Here is a 17,567-nt window from a genome sequence, read left to right as displayed (position 1 = left end):
CCAGAGCCCAGGGACTGGAAAGCAGAAGATGGCTCACTTTTGCTCTGCATCTTTACCCTGATCAGTTTAATTTTTTTTAAAGTGGTATTTTCTTTCACTCGGAGAGTAGTGGGAATCTGGGATTTGTTGCCTCGCAGGATAACAAAGGCAGGAGGGCTCACAACACTGAAAAGAAATTACTTGGAAGAGCATTAGAAGTATTGTGACAATGGAATGCAGATACTGGAGATCAGAGTCGAGAGTGTGGTGCTGGAAAAGCACAGCCGGTCAGGCAGTATTTGAGGAGCAGGCCAAGGGCTGTACAAGTGGGATCAGCGCAGATAAGTCTGTGCCTGTTCAACCCTGCTTCAGAATGCGAACAAGCTCTGACAAATTCCACATCGACATCTCCCTCCACACATCGGTATTTTCCCACCAACTCCAATGTTACACGGCTCTGAAGAAGGTGAGACTTGAACCTGGGTCCTCCTAGATCGGAGGCAGGAACGCAACAGAAACATGAATTTGTTTTACATAGCAGAGGTCAGCGTGGTTGAGACGTGGAGACTCAAACAAGAGTTGATGTTAACAGAGTGAGTTACGGACCCCCTAAGCCACAAACGCACGAAGCCACTTCCCACTGAGATTCAGGGCAATCTCCAGCATTTCGACAGCGCCTGTCACAGCCTGAGGCTGTCCCAGAGCTCTCTACAGCCTGCGGTGGGCTCTGTACAGTGCTGCCAACGGGAGAGGGGAATGCCAAAAAGATAGTCAGCGCACAGTGTGATCCCACAAACACCGAGGTGCTGGGTAAATGGATCGGGGCACTGCCTCATGCACTGGTGTGGTAAGGTGGTGAGACAGCGGAATATCACACACAAAACTCACCACTGGGCCGGGCAGGATTTAAATAGCAGGGCAGGTTAAACTGGGCCAAAGGAGAGAGGCAGAGATTTTGTCCCTTTACCCAGTTGGTACCCAATAGCATAACATGGTTGATTACGTCCTGGTGCAGTTCAATCTGAACTTGTAATCGTTCATCAGTATTGTGGTTTGGTTAGAAGGGTGTTGGGTGAGTGGGCTCTTGTGGTGCAGTGGTAGTGTCCCTATCTCTTAGCCAGAAGGCCCAGGTACTAGGAAAGACATTGAAAAGGGTCTCAGAATCCTCTCGCAACAAATATTCCAAAGAAAGTCTTCCCTTCGGTTGTGTCTACATATCCCGTTGTCTCCTTGTTAACCCTGGAGAAGATCTGATCTCCCTCCAGGAACTCAAAGATGGCTCCCTGGTAGGAGGTTTTGTACCAGGGCTCCTTGCGTTGGTGAGAGTGGCAGGCGGATTTGGTGGCTTTCAGTAGGATGGCTTCCTCGGGATAACTTGGCGACAGCTTGGTGAGTTCGTGGCTCAGGTAGACGGCCTGGGGCTGACACTCCATGCTGTGGAAGACCACCTGGGTGTAGACAAAGTACTGTCCAGGCCTCTTGATGACGAGACGGTTGTCCCTGAACTCCAGCCCCTCGGTGAAGGTGGAGTCACTCTCATTCTGCCATCCTCTCCATGTGTGTGTGATACTGAGGGGGCGATAATGAGAGGTGGCAGTTTTTTTTAGATTAGATTAGATTCCCTACAGTGTGGAAACAGGCCATTTGGCCCAACAAGTCCACACCAACCCTCCGAAGAGTAACCCAGCTCGACCCATTTCTGTACATTTAGCCCTGACTAATGCAGCTATCACTACGGGCAATTTAGCATGGCCAATTCACCTGACCTGCACTTTTTGGACTGTGGGAGGAAACCGGAGCACCCGGAGGAAACCCACACAGACACGGGGAGAATGTACAAACTCCACAGAGACGGTTGCCCGAGGCTGGAATTGAACCTGGGTTCTTGACGCTGTGAGGCTGCAATGCTAACCACTGAGCCACCGTGCTGCTCTTTGTGATGATGTTGTCCCTTTAACAAGGTTATGTTATCCTTAGTTTTTTAGTTCAATAGGGGTTGTAAAGGCAGTGGTGCTGAAATGACCAACAGACACTGCCTGAGTCAGCAGAGGAGACCTTTCGGGTTTCTTTTACATCAGGGTATACAATGGCAGGGGAGTGACCTGTTCTCCCAGGTCAGGTGTTTTTCTCGTTGAGTTTAGTTTCACCAAGGAGTCAGAGGCTACTGGTAGCAGAGAAGCAGCTACAGTGTAAAGAGATTCCATCATAACAGAGGCCTTGCCTGAGCTTTCTGTCTGAAATCTCTCCTGGCTTTGAGAACCTGTGTTTGAACTTACCTTATGCCAAGGGAGGTGTTAACGGGATGTTGGGGGGAGTGGAGCAGCTTGGTTAAGTTGCGATTTTGGGTTTTCAAATCATTAGGTTCTTCTCAATCCTGTTTTCTTTCATTCGTGTTTCAACCGTAGTGTTTAAATAAATAATTTGTGTTTGGCTTCAAGCTGAGTGGTTTGAGCAGCTGCATCTCTCCTGGATCATCCACTTCACATCTGCCGAAAAAAAATATTAGGCTGCCTTCTTAAAATGTTTTGAGGTGGGGTTCTGTCCTGGTCCATTAAATGGTGCATGGGATATGCTACATTTTTGGTGATGTTCACCTTTGTCAAAGGATGTGCTGTCACCTTGACATCTTTCCTCTGTTGCACTTTCAGAATCATTCAGAACTCTGTTGCACTGAACGAGCTATTTTTCGCTGGCAAGGTGTGAACTGTTCGTCCTGTCAGAATGAAACTCATAGCTTACTTGACACAATGTGTGCACTTTGCGGTCCGTGAGACTCATTCCACATTCAGAGGAAAAAGCAAGGATGTGCATTTGCATGGCACCTATCACTGCCTTGAGAAACCCCAAACGTCTTCACCATCGACAAAGCGCTCTCGGAGCATTTTGTCCCTGTTGTAATGGAGGAAATGAGGCAGCCCACTCCCACAGCTCGCTCCAACCCCACAGCTTTCGGTTAGCGAGAGTTCCAGGCTCCCCCTGCCCTTCCTCACGGCACTACTCCAGAAACTCACTCACTGCAAGATGAACACTCCTCAAGAGAACAGAGGGCTGGGAGTAGACCATTCAGCCCAACAAGCCTGCTCACCAATCAATACCATCAGCTTCAATTCTACTTGAAGAGAGATAGACTGGAAGAGATGAATATGATTGATGGAGGGAGGCAGAGAGTTTGATTTAAAAATTGAAATTTCAAAGCATTCAAAGAAAGAGGGGGAGGGGGTGTGAAATACTCTTAAAATGCTGGTATCCCATCACCAATCACCTCTTATTTACAAATGCAGAGCCTGGGACAATAGCACTGCCTCTTGTAAAGTCAGGTATTCGGGGGGGAGACACAGAGAGAGGGATTGGGGGAGATTGGGAGACAGAGAGAGAGGGAGAGAGGGTTTGGTGTAGATTGGGAGACACAGAGAGAGGGATTGGGGGAGATTGGGAGACAGAGAGAGAGGGAGAGAGGGTTTGGTGTAGATTGGGAGACACAGAGAGAGGGATTGGGGGAGATTGGGAGACAGAGAGAGAGGGAGAGAGGGTTTGGTGTAGATTGGGAGACACAGAGAGAGGGATTGGGGAGATTGGGAGACAGAGAGAGAGAGAGAGAGGGATTGGGGGAGATTGGGAGACACAGAGAGAGGGATTGGGGGAGATTGGGAGACAGAGAGAGAGAGAGAGAGGGATTGTTAGAGTCTGTAAAACAGAGGGAGCAAAGGATTGTTAGAGATTGGGAGGCACTGAAAGAGGGATTGTGGGAGATTGGCAGACAGAGAGAGAGGGATTGTGGGAGATTGGGAGACAGAGAGAGAGAGGGAGAGAGGGATTGGGGGAGATTGGGAGACAGAGAGAGAGAGGGATTGGTAGAGACTTGGCGACAGAGTTATAGGGATCGTTAGAGATTGGTAGACACAGAGATAAGGGATTGGTAGAGATTGGTAGACACAAGAAAGGGACTAGGGGAGATTGGGAGGCAGAGAAAGAGAGAGAGAGGGAGGGATTAGTAGAGACTGGGAGACAGACAAGGGGGGATTGGTAGAGATTGAATGACACAGAGAGAGAGGGATTAGGGGAGATTGGGAGACACAGAGACAGGGATTGTTAGGGATTGATACAGAGAGCAAGGGCTAGACTGACACCCAGTGGTCAGCACATAGAGACATGGAATCAGAATCCCTACATTGTGGAAACAGGCCAACTGACCCAACAAGTCCACACTGATCCCCTGGAGACTAACTCACCAAGACCTATTCCCCTACCCTAAAGGTCACCATTTCCCTCTGACTAATGTACCTAACTTGCACATCCCTGAACACTATGGGCAATTTCACACGGCCAATTCACCGAAGCTGCACATCTTTGGACTGTGGGAGGAAACCAGAGCACCCGGAGGAAACTCGCACAGATGCAAGGTGAACGTGCAAACTCCACGCAGATGGTCATCCAAGGCTGGACTCAAACCCAGGTCCCTATAGCCGTGAGGCAGCAGTGTCATATCCTCGAGACCCTGAGGGAAAAGGAGGGGCTGGATCCTGCCGAGTCGTTCCCTGAGCAGACTGTCAAAGCCATTTGGCAGAATGCCTCATCACCAGAACTTTCCAACAAGCACCAAGCCATCGCTGGGCTGGTGGTGAGAAGGGCTCTGCCTGTGAGATCCTTCATGTACGCCTGGTCAGTCTGTGCCACCACAGGCTGCCCTCAAAGTGGCTGCAGGGGGTAGAGACTGTCACCCATCTCCTTCTGGAATGTTCCTTTGTAAAGGAAGGCTGGAGGCAGACACAGTGGTATGTGTCGAGGTCCATCCCGAGCAGCTCCGTGATGTGGGACTCTGTGTTCCACGGTCTGTTCCCCGGGACACACACCGAGACAAACATCGACTGCGCCTGGAGGATCATCAACTCAATGAAAGATGCTCTTTGGTCTGACTGAAATGTGTTAGTCTTCCAGAGCGAGGAGCAGACCCTGACCGAGTGTTACAGACTGGCACGTTCCAAGGTGCAGGTCTAGGTCCTGAGGGATGTACTAAGGCCTGGGTCAGCTGCTGCCAAGGGGCAGTGGGGAAAGACCACTGTCTGAGGGCTCTCTGCTGAAGGGAAATGGGGGTCCGTCAGATATCGGACCCTCCTGGTGCCTCAAATACAGGTAAGTATGAGTATTGTATGTGTAAGAGAGGTCTTTGGTTTCTTGGATAGAGTCAATGTATTGTTTGTTTATTTTTGTACAGAGCCAGACTGCATCTGTTGACAATGTATACGCAAGGGGTTATTGTATGATTAAGGTGTATGTTTGAAATAAAAAGGAATGTTTCTCACAGGGACTGAATGACTCTCCATTTCCTGTCCTGAAACAGGAGCTACGTTCGGTGCTTCCTGCAGTCAGACAGAGTTCAAACTGAGTTGGAGGAGCTGATAACTGAACTGGGGGCTGGACAAAGTGAAAAATCACACCACACCAGGTTATAGTCCAACAGGTTTACTTGGAAGCACTAGCTTTCGGAGCGACCCTCCTTCATCAAGTGGTTGTGGAGGTTAAGATCGTGCTAGTGAGATCAAACTGGGAGACTCGGCCCCAACTCCTGGCCCAGTACAGGGTCAGCGGGATGGGGAGCTGCAGTACACTGGGATATTTGCTGTAAAATTTGTTCCCTGATTCTCAGACTCCTGGGAAAGGGCAGGATCTCAGCCAACCGCCCCACTCAATCCCATGGACTTTCTCCAGAGGGTATAACCAGACGGTATAATTTTTAAGGTAAGGGGAAAAAGATTTAAAAAGGACGCGAGAAGCAAATTGTTTTTTTAAACAGATGGTGATTCATTTCTGGAATAAACTGCCTGAGGAAGTGATGGATGTGAGTACAGTTACAACGTTAAAAAGACATTTGAATAAGTACATCAATAGGAAAGGTGTAGAGGGATCTGAGCCAGGAGCAGACAGGTAGGGCGAGTTTAGTTTGGGGTCATGGTTGACATGGACTGGTTAGATCGGTTTCTGTGCTGTGTGACTCCATGTTGATGCATCCTAAAAGTGACACTTTTAGTCATGATTCCCTGCATTTTCCCCCTGTGGCTCTGCATGGAGATAATCCTCTCTGCAGAGAATTACCCAAATTTCTTTCGAAGTTTTCGCTTGTATTTGATGCCACGAAGGTAAGGAGTGCATTTCAGATCCCCATCCCTCATTGGGTTAAAATGTTATGTCCCAGAGAGCATAGGGAAGGAACAGAGTGTCAGAGACAGAAATAAGGATTGTGAACATGTCTGACCACTGTCCATCAACGTGCAGTCTTAAAGGGTGTGTGTTGGGGTTGGCTGTGAAAAGAATTTATAAAGTATTTGAGGCGGAGAATGGGAAGTGGATTGGACACCTCACATGTCAACTCACTAGAGCGAAACCTGTTAGGTCCCCAAATGTGTCTATTTCATCACAGTGTTGTAACCCACTGGAAATAGTTTTACAAGGATGTGGTCAGTGAACACAGTACCGTCATTTCAAGAAGGATGTGAGACGCGTTTAGCAGTCGGGGGGAAGGGAGGTGGGCTGTTTGGGAAGTGGGTGCAGTGAAGGGACTGGGTAGTATTGATAGTCACCATGAGCAACACAGCTTTATCGACTGAAAAGGAAAAGGGAGGAGTTCCCCAGAGTTAATTTTAAATTCAGAGAGATTCAATTACCTCTCAGATTAGATGGTGATTTCTCCTGAATATTCTGATGATCTTTCCGAGTCTCTATCTCCCAATCCCATCTCACATTCCCATTCTGCCTTATCCTCTCAGACTGCCAGTTCAGTTATCCTGGCTCCACGCTGTCAACAGTAATTACCAGGAGTACCAGGTGGTGAGGGGATGATGGTGGCTCAGTGGTTGGCACTGCTGCCTCGCAGCACTGGGGACCCGGGTTCGATTCCAGCTTCGGGTGACTGTCTGTGTGGAGTTTGCACATTCTCCCCGTGTCTGCATGGGTTTCCTCCCACAGTCACAAAGATGGGTGGGTCGGGCGAATCGGCCATGCTAAGTTACCCATAGTGTTAGGTGCATTAGTCAGAGGGAAATGGGTCTGGGTGGGTTACTCTTCGGAGGGTTAGTGTGGACTAGTTGGGCCAAATGGCCTGTTTCCACACTAAGGAATCTAATCTAATTGCCAACAAACACTAATCATTGCGAAATAATCAGAAACAAACATTCAATGTACTGAAAGTATCTTTATTAACTCCCATCTGTGAGTTTGACATTAAATAACAGATAAAATCAACAGTGAATAAATAGGTTTAAATACCAACATAGCAATCTGGAACATCTTAAACTTGTCACTGAAAGTCATCTTGAAAACAGATGTTATAGTTTTACATCAAACACTGATTGCAGTTGATGGTTCCAAGGGAGATTACTGCTAAAGTCATCATAGCCCCACCAGACCATAAAGCACTGATTTCATGTGTGTGAGGCACACACACACCGAGAGACAGAGACAGAGAGAGAGAGACAGAGAGGGAGAGAGACAAAGAGAGAGAGGGAGACAGAGAGAGAGAGGGACAGAGAGAGAGAGGGACAGAGACAGAGAGAGACAGAGAGAGAGCTTGGCTGGCTTTCATCACTTAACAGAAATCTCAAAACTTTCTGCAATCATTGACAATGATTTTTCACAGATATATTAGTGATATAATCTAAATTGACAGAAAGGCATAAACCATACTATCCAAGGATTGATACCTGAGCTAACGAGCCTGAATATCAGACCTGAAACTATACTTGTCAGTGACAAGGATTGTTGTATTATTCTCTCCCTGAGGAGTACACATTCAGATCCCATTATGGACATTAAATAACATTGAAATATTAAATAAATTAACAGATTAGTTATGACAGCATTATCTTAAATAATAAAATCAGGTCAGCGTACTGAGAGCGCGTTATTTGCCTGTTCACTCAAACATAATCAATTCCATCCCCGTCAGCGAATCATCACCCAACGTTAAAAGAATGAAGCAGAACAAGACCATCCCAGGAACATGCTAAGGCCATTCGCTCCCTCTAGATTGTTCTGCCAGATGGAACCAAAGCCTGCACTCTGATTAGAGCTTTGTTCCTGAAAGATAACGCGCCACCCTACCCCATCCCAACACATTCGGCTAGCTTTTCTTGCTGCACGTCTTTAAATAAATAAATAGAAAGAGAACACAATCCATTTAGCGAACTCAGACAGGACCATGTGCCCCAATCAACTTACACTGCTGTTCAAAGTGAAAATTTGTGATCAGCGTTCATCAACGAAAGTGGCCTCATTTACACAGCAAATATTCCAAAGAAAGTCTTCCCTTCGGTTGTGTCTACATATCCCGTTGTCTCCTCGTCAACCCTGGAGAAGATCTGATCTCCCTCCAGGAACTCAAAGATGGCTCCCTGGTAGGAGGTTTTGTACCAGGGCTCCTTGCGTTGGTGAGAGTGGCAGGCGGATTTGGTGGCTTTCAGTAGGATGGCTTCCTCGGGATAATTTGGCGACAGCTTGGTGAGTTCGTGGCTCAGGTAGACGGCCTGGGGCTGACACTCCATGCTGTGGAAGACCACCTGGGTGTAGACAAAGTACTGTCCAGGCCTCTTGATGATGAGACGGTTGTCCCTGAACTCCAGCCCCTCGGCGAAGGTGGAGTCACTCTCATTCTGCCAAATCACGGCTCCTCCTTTGGTTTGCAATGCTGGTGAAAGACAGAGAGCCAGGACAACGTCAGAATGGAATATTTTACCCACCTGAACATACTGGCTCTGTTTAGTTTTCCCACTAACTGATAGGACCCTTGCTGGAATAATCCCAGTCTCGCTTTCCAAGTGCTGAATCATTCCCTGCTTGCATCTAAATGGGTGGAGAAGCCTTGATGCTGTGGTCAGACGGATGGAATTGTATTGGAGACTTGCTCACCAGATTCAGAAAGGATCATTTCAGAGATCTCACCCCTGAATCATGTGGCAAACTTTGACCTCTGTTTCAACAAGGCACGAGACTTTACTCAAAGTCATTTGAGTCCAATCTGAAGCATTACATCAGGAAGCCTTTGAGTAACCTGTGTCATGTTATGAGTGTCCTCATAACTAGCACACAGTCTGGTAATTGCTGGGATTGCCTAAGAGGGGCTGTGGTGTAAGGATTATCCCACAATATCCCCATCACATCTCACCTGACATCTCCATGGAGGGCGAGGGTGACATGGGGAGGGATTGGGACTAGGTAGTACCGAGCTAAGATGTTCCAGTGTAGGACAGAGATGACCACCTATCCTGTCCAGCACTCCCATTTGTTCCAGTTTCCACCAGGAACATGTTCCCATCACAACCTTTACTGGGATTGGTGCAAGCCTTCTCACAACCAGCATTCGATATTCCGCCACTGAGCACTGATGTATTTGCTGGTTGTTCCAAAACCAGTCAACTGGGTTTTAGTACCACCCAGTTAACCCAACTGTCCCCAATCCAACATATACAGGGATGTTGCCACTAGCCATTATTCTGATTGGCTCAAATCCTCTTAGGTACAGAGAAGGCAAAATCTCATCAGTCTACATCCCTTTTCCCAACCCCTCCACTTTCTCCCGACCCCCTCCCAGCTGCTGTGGCCTATTCTCTAGAGGATGCTGTCACATTGAGAACGGTTCCGTACCTGTCAGGTGAGCTGCGATTCTCGGCCGGGGGTCACTCCCCACCTGCTGCAGGAGTTGGGGCAAACCTGGGGAATGGAAAAGATGGCCATTTAGTCTTTTCTGTAACAGTCACAGAGAGAGGACAGATAGAAACTGGAAAAGAGAGAGAGTTTGAAAACCAGAGAGTTGGTGGGGGGGGGGGGGGGGGGGGGGGGGGGGGATGGGAGAGCGCGAGCGTGAAAATGAGGTTGGTACTGACTGGGAGACACACACACACACACACACACACACACAGACACAGACACACACACACAGACACACACACAGGGATTGGTACTGACTGGGAGACACACGTACACACACAGACTCACACACACACAGGGATTGGTACTGACTGGGAGACACGGGGGGGTAGAGACTGGAAGACACAGAGAGGGGGTAGAGACTGGGAGACACAGAGAGGGGTAGAGACTGGGAGACACAGAGAGGGGGTAGAGACTGGGAGACACAGAGAGGGGGTAGAGACTGGGAGACACAGAGAGGGGGTAGAGACTGGAAGACACAGAGAGGGGGTAGAGACTGGGAGACACAGAGAGGGGTAGAGACTGGGAGACACAGAGAGGGGTAGAGACTGGGAGACATGGAGGGGGGGGGGAGGTAGAGACTGGGAGACACAGAGGGAGGGGGGTTTTGGTTGAGATAGATATCAGAGTCAGAGCTAGGCTGACACTTACCGTTCCTCACAGGGAGTCCTGTCACAGCTGAATAACTCTCCATTTTCTGTCCTGGGACAGGCGTTGAGTTCAGTGTTTCCTGCAAACAAGAGAGAGATCAAACTGTGAGACTCGGCCCCAACTTTCAGCTTGGTACAGGGTCAGCAGGATGGGGGGAGCTGCAGCACTCTGTAAAAACCCACTCCCTGATTCTCAGACCCCAGAGAAAAGACAGGCTCACACCCCACTCAATCCCTCGAGTCCTGAGCTAAACCCTCACCTGGTTTGTAGGGAGCACTCCAAACTGTAGCAGGAGGAGAGAGGTAGAGAGCAGCAACAAGCCGAGGACAGCGAGTGCACACACAGCCCGCCAGAAACAGCTTGTGTTGGAGCCGGACTCCCTGATGGGCAGCAGCCCCCCATTCTCCAGCTCCAGGAACTTGGCTTCAGTCTTCATGCTGTCAGGGGGCAGAGGGAACTCTCTGGGACAGCCTCTCTCTCTCTCTGTGGGTCTCTCTGAGGATCAGAGGGAGCAGGGGTAAGCTCTTTATAAAGCCGCTGGAATGGAAGCGATGAGTTCAGCGGCCGGTGAAATGGAAACACCGCCCCCGGGTTTGTGGTTCGGGCTATCCCCCCAGCTCACTCTCGGACCAGCATTTCCTTCCCCTTCCCTCTCTCCCTCTTCCCACCGCTGACTGGCAACTTCCCCAGGCAGAGGGCACCCTCCCCCAGGGCCACCCCCCACAGACACACACACTCACACACACACACACAGACTCACACACACACACACACAGACTCACACACACACACACACACACACACACACACACAGACTCACACACACACACACACACACACAGACTCACACACACACAGACTCACACACACACACACACACACACAGACTCACACAGACACACAGACTCACACACACACACACACACACACAGACTCACACAGACACACAGACTCACACACACACACACACACAGACTCACACACACACACACACACACACACAGACTCACACAGACACACAGACTCACACACACACACACACACACAGACTCACACACACACACACACAGACTCACACTCACACACACACACACAGACTCACACACACACACACACACACACACACACACACAGACTCACACACACACACACACACACACACAGACTCACACACACACAGACTCACACACACACACACACACACACAGACTCACACAGACACACAGACTCACACACACACACACACACACAGACTCACACACACACACACACAGACTCACACTCACACACACACACACAGACTCACACACACACACACACACACACACACACAGACTCACACACACACACACACACACACACAGACTCACACACACACAGACTCACACACACACACACACACACACAGACTCACACACACACAGACTCACACACACACACACACACACACAGACTCACACAGACACACAGACTCACACACACACACACACACAGACTCACACACACACACACACAGACTCACACTCACACACACACACACAGACTCACACACACACACACACACACACACACACACACAGACTCACACATACACACACACACACACAGACTCACACAGACACACAGACTCACACACACACACACACACACAGACTCACACACACACACACACACACACACAGACTCACACACACACAGACTCACACACACACACACACACACACAGACTCACACAGACACACAGACTCACACACACACACACACAGACACACACACACACACACACACACACACTCACACACAGACACAGACACACAGACACACACAGACTCACACAGACACACAGACTCACACACACACACACACAGACACACACACACACACACACACACACACTCACACACACACACAGACACACAGACACACACAGACTCACACACACACACACAGACACACAGACTCACACACTCACACAGACACACACACTCACACAGACTCACACACACACAGACACACACAGACTCACACACACACACTCACTCACACACAGACACTCACACACAGACTCACTCACACACACACATACTCACTCACACACACACACAGACTCACTCACACACACACAGACCCACACACACACACTGAGGGGTTTGGGGAGTGTTTGGGGGGGTGTAGACTGAGGGGGGTGGGGGGGTGTTGGGTGGTGAGTAGACTGAGGGAGGGTGAGGAAGGGGCTGGTGTGTAGACTGAGGGGGTGGGTGGTGTTGGGGGTGGGGTGTAGACTGAGGGCGGTGGGGCGTGTGTAGACTGAGGGAGGGCGAGGAAGGGGCTGGTGTGTAGACTGAGGGGGGTTGGGAGTGTTTGGTGGTGTATAAACTGAGGGGATGGGATGTGTTTTGGGGTGTGTAGACCTAGGAGTGTGGGGCGTGTTTGGGGGAGTGTTGACTGAGGGGGGTGGGGGTTGTTAGGGGGTTTGTAGACTGAGGGGGGTGGGTGGTGTTAGGGAGTGTGTAGACTGAGGGTATGGGGCATGTTAGGGGGTGTGTAGACTGAGCGGGGTGGGGGGTGTTAGTTGGTGTGTAGACTGAGGGGGGTGTTGGGCATTAGGTGTTGTGTAGACTGAGGGGGGTGGGGTGTTAGGGGGTTTGTAGACTGAGGGGGGTGGGGTGTATTTGGGGGTGTGTGACTAAGGGATGTGGGGGGTGTTTGGGGGTGTGTAGACTGAGAGGGGTGGGGTGTGTTAGGGGGTGTGTAGACTGAGGGGGGTGGGGCATGTTTAGGGGTGTGTAGACTGAGGGGGGTGGGGCATGTTTAGGGGTGTGTAGACTGAAGGGGGTGGGGCATGTTTAGGGGTGTGTAGACTGAAGGGGGTGGGGCATGTTTAGGGGTGTGTAGACTGAGGGGGGTGGGGCATGTTTAGGGGTGTGTAGACTGAAGGGGAGGGGCGTGTTTGGGGTGTGTAGACTGAGGGGATTGGGGTGTGTTTGGGGGTGTGTAGACTGAGAGGGGTGGGGTGTGTTTGGGGGTGTGTAGACTGAGTGAGGTGGGGGGTTTTGGGGTGTGAGTAGACTGATGGGGGTGTGGGGTTTAGGGGGTGTGTAGACTGGGGTGGGGTGGAGTGTGTGCAGACTGAGAGGTTGGGGGGTGTTGAGAGGTGAGTAGACTGAGGGAGGGTGAAGAAGGGGTGGTGTGTAGTCTGAGGGGGGGGTGTTAGATGGTGTTGGGGAGATGTGTAGACTGAGGGTGGTGGGGGGTGTAGACTAAGGGGGTTGTGGGGTGTTGGTGGGTGTGTAGACTGAGGGGGGTGGGGGTTGTTGGTGAGTGTGTTAACTGAGGTGGTGGAGGGTGTTAGGGGGTGTGTAGACTGAGGGGGTGGTTGGTGTTGAGGGTGTGTGTAGACTGAGGGCGGTGGAGGGTATTTGGTGGTGTGTAGACTGAGGTGGGTGGAGGGTTTTGGGTGGTGAGTACACTGAGGGAGGGTGAGGAAGGGGCTGGTGAGTAGACTGAGGGGATGAGTGGTGTTGGGGGGATGTAGACTGAGGGGGTGGGTGGCGTTGGGGGCGTGTGTAGACTGAGGGGGTGGGTGGTGTTGGGGGTGTGTAGACTGAGGGGGTGGGTGGTATTGGGGGTGTGTGTAGACTGAGGGTGTGGGGGGTTGTGTAGATTGAGGGAGGGTGAGGAAGGTGCTGGTGTGTAGACTGAGGGGGTGGGTGGTGTTGGGGGGTGTGTAGACTGACGGGGTGGGTAGTGTTGGGGGGGTGTGTAGACTGAGGGGGCGGGTGGTGTTGGGGGTGTGTAAACTGAGGGAGGGTGAGGAAGGGACTGGTGTGTAGACTGAGGGGGTGGGTGGTATTGGGGGTGTGTGTAGACTGAGGGTGTGGGGGGTTGTGTAGATTGAGGGAGGGTGAGGAAGGTGCTGGTGTGTAGACTGAGGGGGTGGGTGGTGTTGGGGGGTGTGTAGACTGAGGGGGTGGGTAGTGTTGGGGGGGTGTGTAGACTAAGGGGGCGGGTGGTGTTGGGGGTGTGTAAACTGAGGGAGGGTGAGGAAGGGACTGGTGTGTAGACTGAGGGGGTGGGTAGTGTTGGGGGGTGTGTAGACTGAGGGGTGGGTGGTGTTGGGGAGTGTGTAGACTGAGGGGTGGGTGGTGTTCAGGGGGTGTGTAGACTGAGGGAGGGTGAGGAAGGGGCTGGTCTATCGACTGAGGGGTGGGTGGTGTTGCCGGGGTGTTTAGACTGAGGGCGGTGGGGGTGTGTAGACTGAGGGAGGGTGAGGAAGGGGCTGATCTATAGACGGAGGTGGGGCTGAGGAAGGGGCTGGTCTGTAGACTGAGGGGGGTGGTGTGTGGAGCTGTGGGGATGATGTGGTATGGATTGTGCTTGGTGTTGCTGTGTAGGGAGGTACAGGGTGAATGAGGGAGCTGTTTGAGGAGATGTTTCAGGAGATGTGACAGAGTTCCAGTTGAAGCCCCCTGTGCCAATGTAACCCTGTACAAATGGGCAGACCCACTGCCCACTCTATTGCAGGTGACATCCTCCACATTATCCCCTGTGAGGTAGTTGCTCATCCCCAGATTGTGTGAGGACCATTCGCTGCCTGCTCTCTGGAGATGTGCAGAGAGCAGCAGAGTTTCATCACGTTCAGGGTCTTGGCTGGACTGTGAGCAGGCAAAGTGCCCTCAGGAAGTCCATCTCGGTGTTCACACCACGCACAGGTTTCTCCAACCCTTTCCACTCCAGCTCAGTAAAACGCAGAGGGAACTCCACGCGGGACTGGCTGCTAGCTGTGCAGCTCCAGGAGGATGGGTCACAGCAGAATCAGCTGTACTCAGGGGAAACCTTGTCTTTCTGAATGATGGTGTGGACCGCTGACAGACAGACAGACAGCAGCAGGGCCTTCAGTGGAGAAAACTCTGTAAAATTGGATAGCCCGGTGTTAACATTGACAGCTCTCCCAAATGCTGCATCTCCTTTCGAGGGAACGGAGCCAGTCGGTCAATTGCTTCTAGCCTTTCTTTTTCTCTTTCTGCTGGGTTTGGGTAGATACCGGCTGCTGTGAATGTGTACAGAGATAAACCTGACTTTGTCATTGTCGTCAGAGGGAGTTAGCTTCAGGATGAGACCATTCAAAAGGACAGAAGCCTGGAAGTTCAAGCAGTTACACTGCTCCAGTGTCATTCTGCTCTCTCTCTACACTCGGTTCTGATGTAGGGTCACCGTACACACACTCACAGAGATGTACAGCACAGAAACAGACCCTTCGGTCCCTCTCGTCCATGCCGGACATGTATCCTGAATTAATCTCCTCCGGTTTCCCAGCGCTTGCCCATATCTCTCTAAATCTGTCCCCTTCATATATCCACCCAGATACCTTTTAAATGCTGTCATTGTACCAGCCTCCAGCACTTCCTCTGGCAGCTCCTTCCACGTACGGACCACCCTCTGCGTGGAAAAGTTACCCCTTAGGTCTCTTTTACATCTTTCCCCTCTCACCCTAAACCTATGCTCGTCTAGTTTTGGACTCCCCTGACCTAGGGACAAGACCTTGATTATTCACCATATCCATGCCCCTCTGCACAGATACTGGCAGACCTGCTGAGTTTCTCCAGTTACATCTGATCCCACTCCAGTGTCAGCTGTTCAATGTGATATCAGTGTGCCCCCTAATGGGTGAACAGTGTGTTGCAAGTTGTGTTGCTAATAATTGCTGCATAATGAACTTTCTATTCTACCAGAAGACGTTCAGAATAATGTTAAGAGTACTTTCACATGACACATGGTTGAGTCACAGTGAGTTGGAACACTCTTTGAGAGGTGTGAATTACTCTGTGCAATATTTTTAGAGTCCATGCCCAATTCTTTTCTGTGCTATTCTGAGAAGGTGGTTAACCTGCAAGGCTAATGACTTTCTGAATGAGTGCAGTCATCATCAATTTACCCAGAAATGTAACCAGTCAGTTAATTCAAAATGCATGCTACTTATGTCGAAGTTTATCAAATACAAAGTTAAAAAAAATCAAACAACAAAAGGTTATAGTCTAACAGGGAAGCACTAGCTTTCAGAGCACTGCTCCTTCATCAGGTGATTGTGGAATACATAATTGTAAAACGCAGAATTTATCACAAAAGTCTCACAGTTATGTCCTCCACAACTACCTGATGAAGGAGCGTCGCTCCGAAAACTAGTGCTTCCAATTAAACCCATTGGGCTATAACCTGGTGTTGTGTGATTTTTAACTTGGTACACCCCAGTCCAACACCGGCCTCTCCAAACCATGATTATCAAATGCTGGTGACGTCATGGTTTTGCAACTGAGACTAACAATCCGACAAAGCATTGAGTTCAAATCCCATGATGGATGATTTGAGTCCAATTCGATTGAAAGCCAGAAATGTACTTTTTACAAGTTGCTCGATTAATATTAAATGTAATTTAAAGAAGAGTTTCCCAAGGCAACACCTCCACCAATCAGAGTCAACCTGCCAGGCAATCAGAATTATCCTCTTGGGTCATGTAAATTGTGATTCCCTTTCAGGTTCCTTACTCTTGTGGTTGGGTCCTGATGTACCAGACGGAGGACTAACAAAGTGCCCTTTTCCTGGAGCAGGACGGAAAAATAAGCAAAATTAATGTCCATTCTAAAAGTGACCATTACAGACAGTATTTTGTAAAAATAAAAAAAAGGTCCCACTGATAAATTAACATCCCTTTCAGAATCATAGACTCCCTGCAGTGCAGAAAGAGGCCATTTGGCCCATCAAGTGCACACTGACCTTCTGAAGACCATCTTACCCTATCACCATAACTCTGCATTTCCCACAGGAGGACAGCTGATGCTGGAGATCAGAGTCGAGACAGTGATGCTGGAAAAGTGCAGCAGCTGAGGCAGCATCCGAGGAGCAGGAGAATCGACGTTTCAGGCAAATGCTCTTCATCAGCCCACATTCCTGATGAAGGGCTTATACCTGAAACATTGACTCTGCCTGTTGCTACGCTTTTGCTGCTGCTGCTGCCTGACCTGCTGTGCTTTTCCAGCACCACACTCTCCACTGCATTTCCCATGCCCAATCCACTGAACCTGCACAGTGCTGGATACTACAGGCAACTTAACATGGCCAATCCACCCTCAGCTACACATTGCTGGACACTACAGGCAACTTAACATGGCCAATCCACCCTCAGCTACACATTACTGGACACTACACACAATTTAACATGGCCAATCCACCCTCAGCTACACATT

General features: G+C 50.1%; 1 protein-coding gene across 1 annotated transcript; it reads right to left on the bottom strand.

Annotated features, from left to right (window-relative positions):
- Positions 1 to 8,246: 8,246 nt before the first annotated feature.
- Positions 8,247 to 10,762, bottom strand: LOC132832939 (tumor necrosis factor-like). Its single transcript, XM_060851182.1, has 4 exons — positions 10,586 to 10,762; positions 10,327 to 10,405; positions 9,613 to 9,678; positions 8,247 to 8,656 (listed from the first exon to the last, which is right to left on the bottom strand). Exons 1-4 carry the CDS (start codon positions 10,760 to 10,762, stop codon positions 8,247 to 8,249), a joined length of 732 nt encoding a protein of 243 aa, XP_060707165.1.
- Between the last annotated feature and the right edge of the window lie 6,805 nt (positions 10,763 to 17,567).

Source organism: Hemiscyllium ocellatum, chromosome 35 (assembly GCF_020745735.1).
Source record: "Hemiscyllium ocellatum isolate sHemOce1 chromosome 35, sHemOce1.pat.X.cur, whole genome shotgun sequence".
NCBI lineage: Eukaryota > Metazoa > Chordata > Chondrichthyes > Orectolobiformes > Hemiscylliidae > Hemiscyllium > Hemiscyllium ocellatum.
The sequence above is the reverse complement of the archived record's forward strand: the minus strand, read 5'-3'. Positions and strand labels throughout refer to the sequence as shown.

Bases quoted from the DNA above. Each gene is read 5' to 3' on its own strand.
- LOC132832939 (XM_060851182.1), bottom strand. From the start codon at position 10,762: ATGAAGACTGAAGCCAAGTTCCTGGAGCTGGAGAATGGGGGGCTGCTG. The intron at 10,406-10,585 runs GTGAGGGTTTAG...TCTTGTTTGCAG, and splicing joins GAGTGCTCCCTACAAACCAG to GAAACACTGAACTCAACGCC. The intron at 9,679-10,326 runs GTAAGTGTCAGC...TCCATTCCCCAG, and splicing joins AGGACTCCCTGTGAGGAACG to GTTTGCCCCAACTCCTGCAG.